At 41.6% G+C, this 21,901-nt stretch overlaps 1 protein-coding gene across 4 annotated transcripts in view; it reads left to right on the top strand.

Moving 5' to 3' along the window:
- Positions 1 to 1,056: 1,056 nt before the first annotated feature.
- PPP4R4 (protein phosphatase 4 regulatory subunit 4) overlaps positions 1,057 to 21,901 on the top strand; it is a 68,594-nt gene continuing 47,749 nt past the window's right edge. Inside the window, exons 1-2 of one of the 4 annotated variants that reach the window (XR_007631630.1) lie at positions 1,057 to 1,545; positions 2,059 to 2,132. Coding sequence is in view for 3 of the 4 variants with exons in the window: in XM_050337106.1 (XP_050193063.1) it covers positions 1,432 to 1,545; positions 2,059 to 2,132 (188 nt within the window). In the remaining variant the exon portion in view is untranslated. The remainder of the gene's footprint in view (positions 1,546 to 2,058; positions 2,133 to 21,901) is intronic. The other 3 variants (XM_050337106.1, XM_050337102.1, XM_050337103.1) reach the window with 3 other exon arrangements.

Here is a 21,901-nt window from a genome sequence, read left to right as displayed (position 1 = left end):
TGCATCACTGACCCACCCCAGCAGCACCCACGTTTTTAAAAAAGATTTCATCCTCCATGCTTATTTTTCCGTGAAAGAGTGGTAAAAATGGTTTACCATTATTGTGAAAAAAATTCTCTTGTACCCCCAGTGCACTCCAAATTTGTGAATAAGCATGGTAAATCCTACAGCATCCAAGGCCTAACTGCATGTATCAGAAGACTATCCATATGGAAATCTGTGTTGCTGTGTGAGTGGTGTGTAATCTGGGTCTGGAATGTAAAAGGTGAAGATTAAGAATTTATGAAGAGTGCAAGTGACGTTTTCGGTGTAGATTCATAGTTTACTGCTGTGGAAGATTTTTTTTTTTTTTTTTTTTTTAAGATTAATATAAAAGCAATCATTGGAGGAGGAACCTGCTTTGGACTTTTCTTTAAAATCAGCTCATCTAGAGGTTTGTCCGGTGTAGTTCTGCTTTGACAGAGCTATGAGAGCGGGGCAGGACAGTGGTAGGGGGTCCCAGCACCACTGGCGGGGGACACCGCCCGGCTGAGGAGATGCCCCACAGGAGAGGCCGCAGCAGTGGACGAGGAGCTTCAGGGAGGCTGCAGCTGTGGGAGGGGAAGACAGCAGAAGCCACAGCTGTGGACCACCAGCAGACCCGCAGCAGGCCGAGGGACCCCGGCTGGGCAGGCTGGGCTGCGGTGGCCGGGGCACCCCCGGCGCGGTGCCGGCTCTGAGGGGGCGGCGCCCCCCGCGTGTTCCGACGGTGCCGCGCTCGGGCGCTGCTCTGCCCCGCGGAGGCCGCGGCAGCGCCGCGTTGCCCCGGCGACCGGCGAGGCGCTGCTGGGGCTACCCCGGCCGCGGTCTGTGGCGCTCACCCCCGCGACGCCGGGAAGGGAGCCCGGGGCGCCGCGCCGCGGGACGGGGGCGGGGAGCGTCACTGCACCACGGCAACCCTCCCTCCTCCCGGAGCGGGGGGGAAGAGGCGGCACCCGGGCACAGCGGTGGGGCTGCTCTGCTCCGCGCCCTGCCCTGCCCTGCCGGTGCGGAGCGAGCCCCGCAGTCCCGGTGCTGCGCCGGGTCTCCGCCGTGCCCTTCTGGCGGCCGTGGGCAGCGCGCTCCCCGGCCCCCGCAGCAGGCAGGCGCGGCCCGCGACCAGGGGAAACTTGGCTCGAAACTCACGCCCGCCGAGGCACCCGCGGCTGCACCGGCGCTCCCGGGTCTGCGGGTGCCGGCCCCGCTCGCTGCCCTGCCCGCCTGGGCCGAGCGGAGAAAGTTTCCCGGCAGGAGGCTGGGCGGGGGCGGGCGGCGCGGCGGGCGCTGCCGCAGTGAGTGCGCCGAGCCCGGGTTGTGCCGGCGGCGGCAGCACCGGGAGCGAGCGGTCCCGCCGCCCGCAGGGCGATGTGAGGCTCGGGGACAGCGTCGGCTGCCGAAGGCTTTAGGTGTTACATGCGTCCGCTAACCTTCTCCAAAATGGATTTTAGTCAGAGCAATCTGTTCGGATACATAGAAGACCTGCAGGAACTAACTATTATAGAGAGGCCAGTACGCAGGAGCCTGAAGGTATATAACTCAAAATAGATCGATCCTTTAAAATCCGTTTTAAATTGTCTGTTTTATTTATGCACAGCTATGTGAGAAGACAGTACTTTTTTTTTTCTTTCTTTCTTTTTTTTTTTTTTTAATGACACCAGGATGCTAAGCATTGTTTCCAGTCATTTTTGGAATAAACAGGCTTGAATATTATAGAGTAGGGACTTAAGATTTCCAGTATAAGAATATTAAGCTGGGGAAAAAATAGACTAACTTAGGTCTTTAGATTAATTTATATGTGATTTGCTTTTACGTTAGTAGTGATAATGCCTGACATGGAACTGTGCAGCTCTTAACATTACATGTTTTCCTGGTGGAAGATTTATTTGATTGAATTTGAAATGTTGGCTAGAGATTTCATGAATAAATTCAAGTTGCTCATGAAACTGTCCCTGGATATGTAGGGAGGCATGTTTTAAGAAGCTCAAAATGATGAAATAATAAAGCATTGGAAACTCATAATCTCTATTTCACACTTGACAGACACCAGAAGAAATAGAAAGATTGACAGTTGATGAAGAACTCAGTGATATTGAAAGGGCTGTTTATCTACTCAGGTATTTCCTAAAATATTGCTCTGAAACATTGCTGACCATCGTGTTTGCATAAAACTTTTTTTTTCTTTCTGTCTTTCAGTAGTTGTTTTAACCTTCCACTGTGTTAAACATATAGGCATGATAAAAGTATGTACTGGAATTGAAAAAAGCCACCCTGGAATAGGGTGTCTGTGTACATGTATAAACATTGCTGACTTTTTAATATGGCCCTCACCAACACAGAGCTGTACTTAATCATCTTTTTCCCTGCAGTTAATTTTACAAGATGCTGTGAATGTTAACGTTAAAAACACCAATCGTTCAGGAAGTTCATATTCCCTTTAAGTGAATATTCACTCATGGGCAGTTAACACAGGCTGAAAGAAGAGCTGTTCTAGCATCCTGTATACGTTTGGACTTTCAGATCAGAAAATTTGAGATTAGTTTTATAGTCCATAGGAATTACTGTAGAAGATACTGTCTTAGTACTTCTTTCTGTTCTGGTTTTTCATTTTACCTCCTTCTTACTGAAAGTATTGATTTGCAGCTACTGGAATAACTTAAATTTTGGTAGTTTAAAATACAGATCTTTCAGTCATCTTTAAAAGTACAAATGTTCTGAGGGATTTTGAGTTGAATATGCATTTTTAAACAATACCTAGTAATTGAAGAACCAGCTGCAGCTCTCTCTCAGTTTGCTTAGTCTGCTGTATTAAGTGCTTTTCTTGTCTATGCCTGCGCTCAATGTTTAGAGTTTTGCAGTGCATGGCATTATTTTTAGGTAAATGTTTTTGTCCACTGATAGTACTTTTGATATTGAACTTTGTTTATTTTTTTAATGCTGAAACGTACTAAATAGAGGATTTTAAAACATGCTGTACTATTAGTTCCTGTAATCAAAGCAGTCTGTTGAAATGGGAAATAAGGAGAAAACAGTTTGTATGTGGTGCATATCATTGAAAGGATGCATATCACTTTTGGTTTTTACCTCACAACAATCAGTAGAGCTGACTTCTTTTTCTTTCCCTGTGTGGCAGCAAATTTCTTTGTGCTTTTCCCAATTAAAGACCGTGTTTCCAGCAATCTGTGTTAAGTAGATCATTGCCTTGTTAAATGGTAAATGTTCCACTTCATATCTTTCCTCTTACCAATTGCTTTTCAACCTGGCCTTGACCTTCTCCTGACATCTTTATCTGCTTTCTCTCTACTTGGGCTTCTGTTCTGGAGACATAACATTCTTCTTCTTTTGATGAAGCTTTCCTTTTTGCCTCTACATTGTTCTTATTGCTGAAAAGTAGCTTCAACTCTGCTAGATACGCTTTTTGTAAGGCAAACATGCTGTCCAGGTATGTTAATACAATAATCCAATGGAAGCTTTGCTGTTCAGTAGTAAATTGCCTTTCAGGTACTTAGTGGAGTAAAAACAAGCAGTTGTAAAGCTACCTGTAACACACAGAGTATCTTTTACATAATGTACAAAGGTATGTACTTTTGGCTTTTCAGGAATTTTCTAATTTGTTGGAATAGAATATCCCTGCCCATTGCTGTTTGACAATATCAGTCTGGTCTTTTTGTTCCTTATTTTCTCGTGCAGATGCATTGTTTGCTGGCCTTCAGGTTGTACCTTATGTGGGATGCTCCTTGATATTATCCAAAAAGCCACTGCCTTTTCTGAAAATCCACCTATTAAAATAGCCTTGATGAGATTGAAAGGAATTGTTAATGATGGCTGTTATACCCCATTTGAAAAGGATGATATCTCCATATACATTAAAAATATTCAAGAACAATGTTAGAAAGTAAACCTTTAAATATCTGCAAATAATATCTAAATACTACTTGTGTCACAATGTCATTTATATTGACACTTACTTGTGGAAACCTAATCTGTAAATTGAGTCAGAATCACAGAATATTCTGAGTTGGAAGGGACCCACAAGAACCATCCAGTCCAGCTCTAAAGTGAATGGCCCACACTGAGATCAAACCTACAACCTTGGTGTTATTAGCACCATGCTCTAACCGAGTTGAAGATGTTAAATTTACTGAGAATATCTTTAGTGTTGCTTGTACAGTGCATTAGAGCTAATACTGAGTGAAACCTTTGTATACTACAGCAAAACTAGTGTTTACTAATGTTCTTCTGTTGAAGTTCAGAAAGAATCCACACATTTTAATGGCTTTCTTTCTGAATGAAAAACCCCAAACACTTTCTTCTCTTTTCATATGCTTTCCCTTGAAAAGCTGCCCCCAGCTTCTCCTTCCCATACCTGAGCTTGATACTCTGGTTTACTTATATACAGAGTTGTTCTGTGTTTACTAGGTACTTGTTTTTTTTCTAGAGTTCTGCTCCTGAAGTCTTACTATTGTAGTCTGAAAATGGGTTGACATCTGAGTTGGAGAGAATAGTTTTCTTTTTTTCCTAGTGATTGATTCTTTCTTTGCTGTGTATAGAGCAGTCAGAGATTTCCCAGCTCTCACTGTTTCATCAGTTCATTCTTCTTTTTTGACTTCTTTTGTTCTTCACTTCTCATTTGCCAGTAATACCATGGAGTCTCTGGCATGGTCTTTTACTTCTTGATATTGCAAAGGTAATTGTTTTACCCATCTGGTATTTATTTGTAACCACTTAACGATTATTTTGTATTTCCACAGTGTCTTGTCTGTGTCTAGACATGATGTATGGTCACCAATTTTGTAAATTTCTGTTCATTGTCTTCTCTTAAATATGGCATAATTATATACCTCTGAATTTTTTAGCTCACGGTAAATATCTGGACACAATAATCCTGTTAAAGATCTCACTTTCACAGGACATGATTTAATTTTAATTGTTTTTTAATGTTACCTATCATGTTTGTTACCTGTCAGTTTGCTTTGACATTCTAAAGTGATAATAATAATAATTTTGATAATATAAGTTTCTCTCTCTCTTTAATTATTATTTTAGGGGATGACTCTGCTTTCAGTCTTCCCTTTTCTGCTAGTACTGTTTTCCGGGTAACTATGTAATGAGGTAGATTGGTAAGATGATCTAGCTAAGGCTGATTTTTTTTAGTGACATTAATTTTCAAGTAAATCAACTCCTTGATTTGCTGCATCATGTGGATATAGAAACAAGCAAAAGGAGAGGACATACAGTAGCTCTCCTGGTGGCTAAAGTCACTTTAAGGTGACATGAGCGTGAGTGAACTTCTGCTTTAGGTTACTGATGCCCTGAGTACTCAGTTTTAATTAGATAACATTCTGCAGTTAGGCTGAGCAAATCCTAATTTAATAAAAATGTGGTAACAAATTGGACTGTCGTCTGTTTTAATCTTAATTAACCTTGATTCTTTTTGAGAAACTGGGCTTCCTTAGTCTTAATTGTCAGGGATGTTTATGAACTTCCCATTGAAATCAGATGGATTTAGGTACCTAAAGAGGGAGAGGTGTCTGAGTGTCTATGTTTTAGAGCTTCAGCCCTTGTGTTTGGTGGTTTCTGGAGGGTCTAACAGGAATTGCCAAAGAGTTGTATTCTGCTGGTGTTTTGCACACTGATTGCCCAGAAGAACAAGGACAACAGAATAACTGTGCATCTCAGCCATGTCAGTGTCAAGATTGATGGCTTATCATAAAACTTTCAGCATATTAAGACAAGATGCCAGACCACACTGAAACAATTGAATAGTTTGCATTCTACCTCAGGGCATCATGACTTCTACCAGGACAGTAGCAATAAGCAACTCAGGGACAGTAATTTTTATTTCTACTGTGAACTTTTGGCTGTTTAATTTCCATATTTTCTGATGTTTAATTAATTTTATTAGTTACATTAATTTGTCTGATTGTAGCTCATCCTTTTAGGGTATATGGCCAAAGTTTTGTATTCTTTGCCTGATGCGAATCTGGTTTTGGATACAAGGGTACTTACTGGTGTGTGCACTGCAGTGTGGTTTGTTTTCTGAGGACTTTCCTGATAGATTTCCCTAGGGCTTTTACATTGTTGTGTTGTATTATTTTGTATTCAGCTACTTTTTTTTATTATTATTTTTATTTGTGCCTGCTTAGTGTTAAAGCTTCTAGACCTTGACTTTTCTGTCATACTCAAAATAACAGGGTAATAATGAGTTATCAAGGTGGAAGACTGAATTATTCAACCTTTTGGGAACATAGTGTACTTTGGATTTGGAGAGATCCTATCTATTGATGTAGAAAACACAGTCCCTCTCCAAAACAGTTTTTGAAGACACAATAGATACTCTATCTATACTGAAAAGTGTTCAATGCCTCTAAACTTAGCACAACTTAAAAAAACCCAACAACAATAAAAAAGTTGTACTTTATTATAACCATTCTTGATTAGCTAGAGTCTTCTCAAATTCTAAAGATCATTTAATACCCTATGTAGTTAATTGTGAATGTCAAAACCACTACTGTTTAAAAATTTAGGGTTTTTATTTTTTGTCTAGTTTTTAGTCATCATGTTAGTTTTGGAAAATTTCTCTGAAGGCGAAGGCAACTCACCTGTGATTTTAAATGAAAGCTTTCATTTAAATGTGACTTTAGGAGCTGATGTGTACGGAGTTTTTTTGTATTACATAATCATGGAAACTGGCTACTCTATTCTGATTATACAGCTGCTGGTCCTGATGCATACATGATATCCTGGAAGATCCAGCTCTAATGCTAAGAGTATTGGAAAATAATTCGTCCATCCATACTGCTGAGCTGTAAATATTAACGCAAAAAGTACTTCTTCAGTACTTCAGAATTTCTTCAGTCTTCTTTTCTCCATCTTTTATTTTGTAAATTGCACCCTAAATTTTATAAAAGTTAAATTCTGATTCACTTAGTTGGACAGATAAACTATTTACTTGACACTGTGTTACACAAATAAGTTAATATATATGAAATTGATTCTTTCACCTTAAAGTGAAAGACGTACCCCTAGACTCCTAAAGTGTTGCCAAGTCACATACTTCTATTTAAATTTAGATTTGTGCAAATACTTCTGTTAATCATATTTGCTGAGTTGAAACTGCAGCTGAGGAACCAGCTGTGAATATACTGAGCAGAGTTAATATCGTGCTTTGAGAAGCCTCAAAAAAAAAAAAAAAAAAAAAAAAGGAGAGGAGAGAGAAAAATCTACATTTCAGTTTTCTATCTCAGGCCCCAGTCAGCGCAGGAAGATGGCAATGCCCATCCTCTCCCTTTTCTAGTAATTGTGCTCAGTTTATCCTTGTGCCTGCACAGCACATTGGGGAATTTATCTGAGGCAAACCCTGAAAGTGATGGTTAGTTTTAAAACAGATAGACTGTGTGATCCAGAACTCTGTGCACTTCAAGACAAACCAGTGCCAGCACAAAGGAGTTGGGTAGCAGCATGGGAACAATGCTCATGAGTGGATGAAATGTCTTTGAGACTTAGCACTTAGTTTAGCTGGCTCATGGTGTTTATGAAGGTAAGGTTTCCTGGTGTCTAGTTTCACAGTCAAACTTAATGAAGCTCTTCCTGTATTAGAGAGGAACTCTCCTCTCCTTTCCTTATGTGATTGCATGATCCTTATAAGTTTTGTGTATCACCATTAGTGCTGTTGCAGCCACAGTCTCGGTCAAATTAGAGAATTGATGCAAATGCTAACATTTTTCAGATGCCCTCTTCCAGCAAAGTGTGGAACAAAATACAAACAACTGCTTGTGCTACTGTAAGAGGGAGTATGAGCAGAGAAGTCACAGCTGATAGATGGCTCTCCCATCAATAGCAAACCAGATTTAGTTCTGGTTACTCTAATTTCGAATGTATACTTTGAATTTGTTAAGTCAAGTACTGGTTGAAATGACCAGAGAATATGAAGTATCAGCTGTAGTATATTTAATGAACTCTTTGACATGAAATGGACTTTAAGAATCATTAAAGTTGGACGAGACCTCCAAGATCATTGAGTCCAGCCTTTGACTGAACACTACCATGTCAACTAAAGCATAGCACTAAGTGCCACATCCCGTTGTTTTTTAAACACTTCCAGGCACGGCAACTCCACTACTTTCCTGAGTAGCCCTAACCATCCTTTAATTGAAGAAATTCTTCCTGATGTCCAACCTGAACCTCCCCTGCCACAGCTTGAGGGCCTTTGCCTCTTGTCTTGTTGCTAGTTGCCCAGGAGAAGAGGCCAACCTCCACCTGGCTACAACCTCCTTTCAGGTAGTTGTAGAGAATGATAAGGTCCCCATTGAGTGTCCTTTTCTCCAGGCTAAACATCCCCAGTTCCTTCAGCCGCTCCTCGCAAGACTTGTGCTCCAGACCCTTCACCAGCCTTGTTGCCCTTTTATGGACATGCTCCAGCACCTTTCTTGTAGTGAGGGGCCCAGAACGGGACACAGGATTTGAGGTGTGGCCTCACCAGTGCTGAGTAGATGGGGATGATCACTGCCCTGGTCCTGCTAGCCACACTTTGCTGATATGGGCCACTATGTCACTGGCCTTCTTGGCCACTTGGGCATACTGCTGGCTCATGTTCAGCTGCTGTCCATGAGCACCCCTAGCTCCTTTTCTGCCAAGTATCTTTCCAGCCACTTGGCCCCAAGCCTGTAGTGGTACCTGGAGCTGTTGTGACCTCAGTGCAGGACCTGGCACTTCACCTTTTTGAACCTAATACAATTGGCCTGAGCCCATCAGTCCAGTCTGTTGAGATACCTCTGCAGAGCCTTCCTACTCTTCAGTAGATCAACACTCTCAACCTACCTGGGTCTGCAGACTGACTGAGGGTGCACTTGATCCCATCATCCAGATTGTTGATAAAGATATTAAACAGGACTGTCTCCTGAGCCTGGGGAACTCCACTTGAGATTGAATGTAGCACCACTGATGACCACTTTATGGGCCTGGCCATCCAACCAGAGTTTAACCCAGTGAAGAGTGCACCTGTCCAAGCCATGAGCTGTCAGTTTCTCCAGGAGAATGATGTGGGAAACAGTGTCAAAGGCTTTGTTGAAGTCCAGGTAGACAACATCCACAGCCTACAACACTATTAAATGGTTCACCTGGTCATAAAAGGAGATCAGGTTCTGGAAGTCTGCGTGATAGCTGTAATGTGTGAGTTCAGTAGCTCTTCCTTATGCATTGTCAAATTCTCTGCTGGAGATGTCAATTACGTTTCAGAGCATCTTTGTGCATGACATAATAAGGAGAAACTAGGTAGCTGGATGTGGATGTGTTTTTTGATATTAAACACAGTTGGAAAATCTGTGGGTTTTCTTCTAAAAATTGTTCTGTTGCCCTGGGAAAACCTTATCATCCTCTCCTAGAGATGTTCTACGTAGGAATATCTGGCTAAATATTTCCCATGTTTCTTTCTTTCTACACAACTGATCACATACAGAAATAGCATGTTGCTCAGCAGGAGGCTGACTTTCTTTTGGTTTTGTTTAGATGAGCACTGGAATTTAATAAATAACAGCTGCATGGTTCATTTTGAGATGGCATATAATTAATATATAAGTATAATAATTCTCCTTTATATCACCTTCCCTAGAAAGTTACAAGTATCTATAAGAACATTTTGTACTTAAAAGGAGCTTTTATCCTCATGCTTGCTCAGTATGACCAGTTTAGGCTTTTATCATTTGCCTGATTTGGCAAGAGATGATGGTATTGCGCTAGTTTATGTCAGGACCTGGAAATGCATCCAGTAGAAACTCCATGAAGGTGTAGCTGGAAAAATGTAATATTTTGTGTTAAAATCCATCAAAGGTACAGACTTCTGAAAGAGTTGGTCAAGCTGTCCATTTATGGCAAGTCTGAGTACACTTGCACACTGTGATGCCCTGTAAAATAATGACTATTGTATGCAAGTGACTGAAGCAGTCTAGCTGATTTTCATAAAATCATAGAATAGTTTAGGTTAGAAGGGATCAAAGATCATCGTGTTCCAGACCCTTTGCCATGGGCAGGCATACCTTCTGCTAAACCAATTTACTCAAGGCCCCATCCAGCCTGACCGTGAACACTTCCAGGAATGGGGCGTCCACAGCTTCTCTGGGCACCCTGTTCCAGTGCCTCAGCATCCTCACAGTAAAGAACTTCTTCTTAATGTCCAATCTAAACCTACTCTTTTTCAGTTTGAAGCCATGTCCCCTTTTCCTATCGCTACGTGCCCTTGTGAAAACATCCCACTTCAGCTTTCCCGTAGGACCCCTTTAGGTACTGGAAGGCTGCTATAAGCTATCCCTGGAGCCTTCTCTTCTCCAGGCTGAACAATCCCAATTCTCTCAACCTTTCCTCATAGGAGAGGTGCTCCATCCCTCTAACTGTCTTTGTGGTCCTTGTCTGTTCTTGCTGCAGCAGGTTAATTTCGTTTCTCTGTGGAGGAGCCCAGAGCCGGACGCAGTGCCCCAGGTGAGGTCTTACCAGAGTGGAGTAGAGGAGCAGAGTCACCTCAACCACCCTGCTTTTGAATCAGCCCAGGTTATGGTTGGCTTTCTGGGCTGTGAGCGCACATTGATGTCCAGCTTCTCATCCACTGGCACCCCCAAGTCCTTCTCACCAGGGATGCTCTTCATCTGTTCATCCCCAGTCTGTATTGATACCAGGGGTAGCCTTGACCCAGGTACAGCACCTTGCACTTGGTCTTGTAAAATCCTGTGAGGTTCCAGCAACGCTCAGCTTCGTGTCATCAGGAAATATGCTGAGGGTGCCCTGGATCCCTTTGTCTGTGTCATGCAGATACTAAATAACAACGGTACCAGTACTGGTCCCAAACCTCTGAGGGACACCACTCATCACCTGAGCCAATCACCTCTGGATGCAACCATCCAAACAATTCCTTATCCACCGAACATGTTTTTCTTTCAAATTCATTCTGATGTTTTGAGGACTACTTTGTTGTAGGCTTGGGAATTCCAACACGCCTTGAACTCTGTCAGGTGTGGTGCTGTGACCACTTCCCTGGGGAACCTGCTCCAGTGCCCAACCACCCTCTGCATGAAGAACCTTTTTCTAATATCCAACTTAAACCTCCCCTGACACAACTTCAGACCGTTCCCTTGGGTCCTGTCACTGATCACCACAGAGAAGAGATCAGTGCCTACCCCTCCTCTTCCCCTCCTGAGGAAATTGTAGACTGCAATGAGGTCTCCCCTCAGTCTCCTCCAGGCTGAACAGACCAAGTGACCTCAGCCACTCCTCACATGGTTTCCCCTCAAGGTCCTTCACCATTCTCATTGCCCTCCTTTGGACACTCTCTAATGGCTTAGTATCTTTCTTACATTGTGGCACCCAAAACTGCACACAGTATTCAAGGTGAGGCTGCCCCAGTGCAGAGCAGAGCAGGACAATCCCCTCCTATGACCACCTGGCGATCCTTTGCCTGATGCCCCCAGGACAGGGTTGGCCCTCCTGTTGGCACTGCTGACCCATGTTCAACTTGCCATCACCCAGGACCCCCAGGTCCCTTTCCACAGCACTGCTTTCCAGCATCGCATTCCACAGTCTGTACAAACATCCAGGGTTGCCCCATCCCAGGTGCAGAAGCTCCTGTTTCACTAGTTGAACTTCAAATGTTTGATGATTGCCCAGTCCTGTAATTTGTGGAGGTCTCTCTGCAGGGCCTCCCTGCCTTTGAGGGAGTCATAGAATCATAGAATCATAGAACTAACTGGGTTGGAAGAGACCTCCGAGATCATCGAGTCCAACCCTTGATCCAACCCCACTGTGATTACTAGATCATGGCACTTAGTGCCACATCCAGCCTCATCTTAAAAGCCTGCAGGAGTCAACAGCTCCTCCCAGTTTTATCTCATCTGCAAACTTAGTGTCCCTTCCAGTCCTGTGTTGAATTAAATTATGAAGATGTTGAAGAGCACAGGGCCTAAGATGGAGCCCCGTGCGACCCTGCTAGTGAAAGGTCACCAGCCTGATGTTTCCACATTCACTGTTACCCTCTGTGCTCGACTCATGAGCCGATTGCTCACCCATCACATTATGTGTTTATCCAGCCATGTGCTGTATCAGTTCATATTGCATGACTTTGTAATCTTAATGTGAAGAGAAGATGTTTTACTGAGGTGAAATTCTGATCATAATTTAAGGACTTCAGGAACTAGGACTGCAGGCTTGGGCTTGTATCTGTGCCTCAGAAGATGTTCTATGACAGAATAATTTGGCATGAGACAAGAAATAGCTTTGTTGAGATTTAAAATTAATCCTGTTCTCTGGGGTAAACTTGTAGAACTATTTAGCTATTTTTAGAGTTAACTTTAGTAGTATTAATATTTCTGTCCTTTTTCTACCGGCTGATACTCTAAATTCCAACACTGAGTTACCCTGGATTTTGTCAAGCCTTGAAACCCAAAGCTTTATGTCATAGAAAAAAACCCAGGATTATTTAATAAATTAAACAAAAAGTTTTACACTGGGGAAAGAGATTGGGAATGTAGACAGTTCTGGAGACTAAGAACTCAAGGAGGTCTGTATTATTCATTGAGAAATTCTCCAACTTTGTTAGGGGCACCTTATTTAATCTTTTATGTGCAATTTTTCTGTAAGAGAAGTTCTCTTTAGCCCTTGAAGACAAACTGAAAAAGAAATTGAAGTTTCTGTGGTAAGGATTTCTATTGACATAGTCTGGCAAAAACTGTATTATAGCTAAAGAACCAACTGTTTAAATTCTGCACAATTATAGGCCACTGTACCTGAAAAAGAACGTCACTTCAGATTCCAAAACTGAGACCAGAAGTAGCATCTCTAGCCAAAGACTCTTATGTCCTCAGGGAATGATTTTTAAAGATAGACCACTGAAACGTAAGTGCAGTGACAGGAATTGTATGTAATTGAGTTGTTCTTGACACCCACCCTTTGAGAATGAACATATCACTGGCATTCTTGCACCTTGATTCTCCTCTCCTTCCCCTCTCCCCCCCCATGTATATTTACCTTCCTGAATCAGGTTTTGTATGGGCCTTTCCAGTCTGAACAGTAACAGTATCCTTTACAGACTTTGAAAATAAGGGTTCTCAAACTCTTGTGCCTCAGTCTCTTAAAACTAGTTTTACATGGCTATCACATACACTGCAGTTTTTGAAGTCACTCCTCTCTCTGAATAGCCTTGCTGCTCTCATGGCGACGCTTTTTGACAAGATGGAGCCTTTCCCGTTGAATGCTAATTCCCTGTAGCCTATCAGATGAACACAGAATACAGAAGAAAAATGTCTTTCTGCTTTATGAGTAGTAATTAAGCAGAATGAGGTAAGAGACAAAGACCCAGTTGGAAACTTCTGCTAGATTTCCTGGTACATCTGTGTGAGACATGCTTTATTGCCTCTGCCTGATACTTTTACAAAATCAGGAAAATGTACCATATGTTTCATACACATGTGATTGATTGAATGAACTCTTGATGATGCAGGTATTCTTATTTAAATTCTTCAGTTTAGCTTCTTTTGTATTGAAATAAATATTTCTCTTTGCAAAACGTTACCCTACAAGGGGTTAATGTTAAGGAATAAAAATATCAGGCTCTGGATGTATGTCTGCGTATCTTGGTAGCAGTTGTTTTAGCAGCAGTTTTCTTTATTCGATATTATGTGACTGTGGGTTCTGAGAATTTGTACAACTCTCATGTGCAGATTAGCTGAGTCATTCCTGAGTCGGTTGTATCAATTCAGAGCAGGACCAAGGGGAATTACTATGCTTTATTGAACTCATTAACTATTGTTGGAAATGTCTTCCCCATCTACCCCTGACATACTAATGGAATTTAGATACCTACCCCTTTCTAACAGGACGCAGATAGACAGTACTTCTTAGTCATTGATTAATTCCGAAATTACAATTGCTTTGTTTACAGAAACATACTACAGTGTGATTTTAGCCCCAGTGTTTCTCTGTAATGCCTGCTTTCATGTTCTTCCACTGTTCTTAAATTTACTATAGCATAGACAGCCAGATTCAGGCAGTATATAAGCAGGGGTAGATGAACTGTCATGAAGGGAATTACATCATTTTGAGTGTGTATGAATCCAAGCTGAGTATCGTAACTAGGGGTTTGTTTTATTGACTTAATCTACTTAGAGTAACCAGGAAGGTATCTGTAGGACTTCAAACATTTTTTTTTGAACTTACATTTTTTGTAAGATTATATAAATCAAGATGACCAGAGTAAGTCAGAAAAATGTATAGTGATGAACGAAGACTGAAGCCTCAAAGAGCAAAGTCTGCCATGCTTTCTAATGGAATGAAAACTTAATTTATGCATTCTTCTTGTCCTCATCTGATTTTCAATAATTGTCTAGTTCAAGAGAATACTTCTGGCTTTGCAAATGGATTGATACAGACATTTTTTCCTAAGGCATTTTTTCATGGGTTTTTAAAGTTAAATCTATTTGATTTTTTTTCTTTCCCCAGTTTATCTTAAATCAGAATTATATAATTTGTTATTATTTCTTTAAAATGACAGTGCCTTGTAACTTTGAATAAAATTACAAAAGTTCCCACATGGTTTTCTGTGACAGTCCAGGAATGTGAAGAATGGTATAAATGAAAGATCTTGGAGGCCTTGTTATTTTTTTGCTTATGGTAATAGCTTCGTGTCCAAATCGTTAATTATGGCTCTAGTAAGAAGTCCGCATTTCTTGAAGGAAAAACAGTGAATTAATTTGGGTAGGTATCAATTACCTTCCCCCCTCACCTCCACCCCTGTGACTGTTGTTGAACAACAAAGAACATTAAGCAGTGGAGCCACCAGTTTATGCTGTGATTAAATAAAAGTTATTCAAAGCTACTTGTATAACTCCAAAACATTTCTCTTTAGCAGGAAGAGCAGGAAAGGTGGATTCAAGATGGATCGAAGCATTTGATGATGCAATTCATTAACAGAGCTGCACAGCAAAAGCAATGTTGCACTCAATAATACCATTGCATTTTGTTTGCTGTGGTTTATGTTTACAAAATGGGATAATTTACTATTTACCTGTGCTGCATGAGAAGGGCAGCTGATCAGCTTTTTTCAAAGTAGTATATATTCTTCTTTTCTTTTCTCCTCCCTAGTGAAACTGCTTGGTAACTTCTGTTACTAAGAGTATATTGAAAAGACTGGACTAGGGAGTGGAAGAAAATGCTTTAAACATTGTAACTGTGTTTGTGTTGTAAATAGAAATTGATTGTATTGTCTCTGACAGAATAAACATATGTAAAAGAGAAATGTGAAACGTGTCTACTTTAATGTGCTTATTTACATGGTAATATTATTTACATTGTTGGGCAGGCTTGGAGATAAAAATGCAGTCTTTAAAGGGAGAAACATAAAAGATGCCATTTTCACTGCTGAAATTGTAACTGAGCTTTTTGAGGGGGAGGATTTATGTCCATATTAAATAGCAAAACATGAGTCACTGCCTCATTGCTGCTTGCACCAAAATTCTTCTGTTATAAACAGTTAACCTCTTTTATGTAATTTCATTTCAAAGCTCAGGATTAGGATACCTATTTCTCTGCCATTTTGGGAGCTAGAAGTTAGATTATAGTCTTCAGGGAGAGATTCAAGTTTATTTTTGGTTTTTGCAACTGCATCAACTGGTAACCATTAAATCAATGGAGAAAAGAATGACTATCTAAAATGAATGTGCTTCTTTACTACAGTCTTTAACCCAGGAGTATGTCTATTTCCTTTTATTTTTATCACCATGTAAAACCAGCTGTAGGTGTATTTTAAGGGTTACTCGTAACTTTTGAACCTTGCATGCTTGTTGTATTCATCATCATCATGGCTAGGCTTCCTGAACGAAGATTTAAGAGGGGCTCTACCCACGCTTGCTACAAGCACGTTGATGGCTAAAAAGGCCAATGTGAGATAGACAAGTCCGGTTGCAGAAGGCACAGCAGAAAGACTCCCCAGGTGATATCAGACGAGACGCGATTCTTTCTGCGTTGTCTTTTGTCCTCAAGAGTGATCCTGCGTGTGTTCTCAAAAGCAGCAGCAGCGTTATAGATGATGTGTCTCCAGGCCTCTCGATTGGAGGCCAGGGTAGACCAGTGGTGATGATCAGTATGGCCAAGGCTGAGGGATTGTTTCAGGCAGTCCTTGTATCTCCTCTTCGGGGCTCCTCTCTTGCGGCAGCCAGTGGCAAGTTCCCCATAGAGCACGATCTTAGGGAGGCGGTAGTCCTGCATCCTGGAGACGTGCCCTGCCCAGCGCAGCTGTGTTCTCAGCAGCATGGCCTCAATGCTCGTGACTGCTGCCTGTTCAAGGACAGACGTGTTGGTCACACAGTCAGTCCAGTGGATGTTTAGGATTGTACGGAGGCAGCACTGATGGAAGCGTTCTAAGAGACACAAGTGGTGCCGGTAAATGACCCATGATTCGGACCCATATAGAAGAGTAGACAGTACAATGGCTCTGTAAACGCTGATCTTTGTACTTTTCTTCAGGTGTTTGTTTTGCCACACTCTTTTATGGAGTTTACCAAAAGCTCTGTATGCCTTTGCTAACCTGTTGTTTATTTCTACATCAATCTTACCGTCTGAGGAGATGATGCTTCCCAGGTAATTAAATTGCTGGACTGATTTGAGCTCTGTTTCACCAATGGTGATATGGGGATGATGGAAGACTTCCTGAGATGCAGGCTGATGTAAAACTTCTGTCTTCTTCAAGCTGACTTCCAGTCCAAAAAGCTCAGCAGCCTCTGCAAAGCAGGATGTTAAACGCTGCAGAGCTACTTCTGTGTGGGCGACGAGGGTGGCATCATCAGTGTAAAGCAGCTCACGGACAAGATGATTTAAGGTCTTAGTGTGGGCCTTCAGTCACCTTAGGTTGAACAGGCTCCCATCCGTACGATATCGAATGTAGACACCGTTTTCATCATCGAGGTCTGCCGTGGCCCTTTGGAGCATCATGCTGAAGAAGACTGTGAATAAAGTTGGTGCGAGAACGCAGCCTTGCTTCACACCATTGGCTATTGGAAAGGGCTCAGAAAGTGCATTGTCATATCTGAATTGACTGTGCTGGTCCTCATGAAGCGAGATGATCATTTTGAGGAACTTGGGGGGACATCCTAAACGTTCCAAAATCTGGCACAGAGCTTTTCTACTCCCAGTATTGAAAGCCTTGGTGAGATCAACAAAGGTAACATAGAGTCCTTTGTTCTGTTCCCTACACCTCTCTTGCAGTTGTCTGAGAACAAATACCATGTCTGTGGTACCTCTGTTGGCTTGGAAACCACACTGGCTTTCAGGTAGAAAATCTTCTGCTATGGTGGGTATTAATCTGTTCAACAGAATTCTTGCGAGGATTTTACCAGCAATGGAGAGCAGAGTAATACCTCGGTAATTTGAGCAGTCTGATTTATCTCCTTTCCTCTTGTACAAGGTGATGATGACAGCGTCACGAAGGTCTGAAGGTGGTTCACCTCATTCCCAGCGCTCACCTATCATAGTTCTGATTTTAGCAAAGAATTTTTTCTTCCCCTTCCCCCTGCCGTGTGTGTGTGTGTGTGTGTGTGTGTGCTCTGTATATTGCCCATTAGGTGAACAAAAGAATCGGCCTGGCCCAGTAATAGCCAAGAGATTAGTCTCCTTGACAACGAAGGGGGAAGAGTTGAGGGGGAGCTGGTGTGTGGGCTGGAAGGAGGTCGGGAAGAGAGGTGTGGCTGGTGTGTGTGGGCCAGTGAGGCGAGGACCTGCGGTAAGCTGCAGAGCTACCTAGTTTGCTTCTTTTCTTCCTGTCGGAGTGGAGTTTGTTGCTGTTCTCTTCTCAGCTGTTGCTGGCTGCAGGCCCTGCTTAACACTAATCCTAATCAGCTGAAGTTCGTGAGTTTTCTTCCATTGGGAGAACTTTCTGTTTTATTGCTGGTTTTTTTTTTCTTTTCCTTCCCCCTTCCCCCCCCCAGTCCCTCTCTCTCCTTCCCCAGTGTGGGAAGGGAAGGGGAACTGAGTTTTTTTTGGTTTTTGGTTTGTACCTGGAGAGTACTGTTTTGGTTTTTTTTCGCCATCCCACGGGGCGGTGACTAGGGATTCCATAGCGCTGCCTGGTGACGGGCACTGGACATTACAAGTTCTGCTTCCTCCAGTGATCCAACAGCGCCACCTGGTGAATGGTACAGGACATTACAAATTTTGCATCTCCAGTGACCCGACGGTGCCCCCTGCTGACTGTGGTTGGAACTGCATCAAAGGGTGCAAAAAAATTGAACTGTTTGATTTTCTTCTTGCCGGTTTATCGGTTTTGTTCTTAAAGGGGATTATTGGTGGGTATAGGAGTATTGCTTAGTTATTTTACTTGGTTTTTTTCCGTGTTCCTGTTAATACACACATACCTTTAATAAAGGGCTGTTATTTTCCCTTTTCCATAATTTGTTTTCCTTCAATCAAAGCCTCTTAATTTTGGATTTATAATTGCTTGGAAAGAGAAGTTTGGGTCTTTTCCTCCTAATCCATCCTCAGCAAAAGACCCTTGTCTCATTTAAACTGGGACAGCACCACAAATTCATGAAACTTATCATGGAGTGCTTGGCCACCGTGCTTCCAGATTTCAGGTGGGATTCCATCAACCCCAGCTACCTTGCCAATTTTCACCTGCTGTATTGCTTTAAGAGTTTCTCCCATGATGGGGGCAGTATCCAGTTCAGTCTTCATTGGTTGTTGTGAAATGTACTGCATTGCTGAGTCTTGAACTATACAACTAGTACTGAAGAGAGTCTGAAAGTGTTCAGACCATCGATTCAAAATGGAAACTTTATCTGTGAGAAGCATTTGGCCATCTGCACTGAGTAAAGGGCTTTGAACCTTGTGTAGGACTGTAGGCTGTTTTCAGAGCCTCATAGAATCCCCTGTAGTCACCTGTATCTGCGCATAATTGGATTTTTTCTGCTAGATTGGTCCACCGCTTGTTCTGGATGTCACGAAGTTTCTGTTGGAGCTTTCTGCATGCGAGTTGAAAGGCTGCTTTTCTTATATGACAAGATGGCTGAGCAAGGTGGGCTTGGTGAGCAGTTCTCTTCTTACTCAACAATTCCTGGATCTCATGATTGTTTTCATCAAATCAGTCCTTGTTTTTCTTGAAGGAGAACCCTAAGGATTCTTCAGAGGACTGCAGAATGCTATTTTTAATAAGTTGGCAAAGCGCTTCGAGAGAGGGATCTGTGGAAGGAACTTCAAGCCTGGATTGAAGATTTACCTGGAAACTGTCCCTCACTGTAGCTGTTTGAAGACTGTTAACTTGAAGTCTCCTTCTAGCTTACATATTTTTTGCCAATTATGAAGGTATTAATAAATACTTTTCAAGTGTCTCATCTTACTTCCTGATTAAATGAAGGAAGTGTTTCCGGTCTTTGTAAATAAACAGTTGGAACATGGTGACTTTTGGACCTACTGTGTCTAATGCCCCACACCTGTAAGACCAAGGAGTTGAAAAGATTCCAAGTAGGTACTTAATACATCATTTGAGATGCTCATGACTCACTTTACCTGCCTTTTGGTGAAGAATGGGAGCACTAGGGTTTGTTTTTTTAATTCTTTTGTTCCCACTTCTGAAGTCCACCATACAAAAGACTCACTTTTCCCAAAATACTATTTCTTCCCTTCCATCTTATTTTCCTTCTCTTTGCCCTCGTCCTGGTGATGGAGGGTTTACCTTAAGTTCATGATCTTCAGGGCACTACACAGTGGATACAGTTGAGATGGTTTGTATGACATCTGTGAAGACTGTTGGCCTATGGTGCTTGTACAGAGCTTTGGAGTTCTTTATGTACTAGAATAACATTGGTATCTTGAGCCCTGTGTGCTGTGTTTAAGGTGAAGTCTGCCAGTAGATATCCACTTTCATGGATGCCTCATCATATACCTAATAAAAGTATTGTTCATGAAAATAATATGTTGTGTTAATATTCCGCCATGGGTTTATACTAAAAATTTCTGTCTCACACCTTTCAGTTAATTCTGTTCTTCTTTAGTTACAAACCATAGGGAGGAGGAGGGGGGAATGATGTGCAAATGGTATTGCATCAGCTATTGCCTTTTACTGTAGTTTTCCTTTTCCCATGTAACTTTTTCTTCCCTAGAACAATATTGATACTTACATAGTAAATAGATAAGCCAGATATTCTGGTGGTTAACACTGAATATATGCTGTGAAGGATCTGTGTGTGAGCACATTTGACATGCATTCAAAGGAAAGAGATATTCTTTTCTTCCAGAGATGATTCTGTACTAATTTTAGTAAATGTGGGTGGAATTACTGGTAAATGCTTTTATTTATTCTTTCCATTGGAGAATGTCAAACTCTTTTTAGGATAATTGTACCATTAGAAGTAAGTTAAAATATGAGTATGTGAGGAAAGAATAGTCTAACAAAAGGCTATTTAAGATGATTGTAGTGATTTTGAAGGTAGGGAACCTTATTAGGATTATAATTACTTAAACATAATTGAGTATTGTCATGGTTTAACCCCAGCGAGCAACCAAGCCCTACACAGCATCTTGTTCATTCCCCCACCAGTGGGATCTCAGAGAGAATAGTAAGGGTAAAAGCAGAAAACTTGTGGGCTGAGATAAAGACGGTTTAATAAGGAAAGCAAAAACCTCAAACACAAGCAAAGAAAAACAGGGAATTAATTCACAGCTTCCTATGGGCAGATAGGTGTTCAGACATCTCCAGAACAGGGCCCCATCATGCGTAATTGTTGCTTGGCAAGACAGACACCAACACTCCAAATGTGCCCTCCTTCCTTCTTTTTACTCCCACATTATATACTGAACATGATGTTATATGGTCTGGAATATCCCTTTGGTCAGTTTTGGTCAGCTGTCCTGGCTGTGCCTCCTCCCAACCTCCCATGCACCCCTAACTGCCTTGCCAGCGTGGCAGTACGAAAAGCAGAAAAGGCCTTGGCTCTGTGTAAGCCCTGCTCAGCAATAAGAAAAATATCTCTGTATTATCAACTCTGTATTCAGCACAAATCCCAAACACAGCCCCATACTAGCCACTGTGAAGAAAATTAACTCTACCCAGCCAAAACGAGCAGGTAGTCTGGAGGATTCTGATGGTATGCTTGTAATGATTTTAACAGGAATGCAAATGCAGATTAATTATCTGTATATATAATACTCATTTCTATCTACAGTTTGAAATTATTCTGCCAGAGAGATGGAAATTTGAAAGACTTGTGTCATCGCTTCAATTTGTTTATTATGTTAATTGTATTATCTGGTTTGATTGTCTGTCCACTCCAAGCTATATGGGACAAATCTCATGTATTTTTGAGAGACATGACTCTGAGTCTTTCTTCATTATATATATTATATATGGGATTGATACAAGATGGAATATGTTATGGTCAGAAAGGATGAGAAGGCATGATAGAAAGACAAACAGAGAGTAATAAAGTGGATCTATAATATAAGTGTCTATAATACCCCACACACATAAGACCCACAAGCTGAAGAAGACTGCAAGTATATTTTACTACCTGTTAGGTCTTTTAAATTTTTCATCTCTCTGATGCCACAGATAGATAACTGTGTGCATGAAATACATGGTAGAAAAAATAAGAGTGAAGAATGAAAAGAGATCCTGTGTCTAAATTAAACTTTAAGAGAAATTTAGGTCAACAAAAGTAATTTACCCTTTTAGAATTTGGTTAGCATCTGCAATTTTTTCCCCCACTTTCAGTGTAGAAAAACTACAGACCTTGTACTTTTTTCAGATGACTTCTATCACATAATGCATGCTCTGTAATGACAAATTGTGTTGAAAGTGAAAACTATAAATTTTGGGTCAGTGAATGAGCACTGGCAGGGCAAAAATAATACCAGCTCCTAG

This window comes from Myiozetetes cayanensis, unplaced genomic scaffold (assembly GCF_022539395.1).
Source record: "Myiozetetes cayanensis isolate MyiCay16 unplaced genomic scaffold, myiCay2020 scf6-25, whole genome shotgun sequence".
Taxonomy (NCBI): Eukaryota; Metazoa; Chordata; class Aves; order Passeriformes; family Tyrannidae; genus Myiozetetes; species Myiozetetes cayanensis.
Note: the sequence above shows the minus strand (reverse complement) of the source record. Positions and strands in the feature narration are given on the sequence as shown.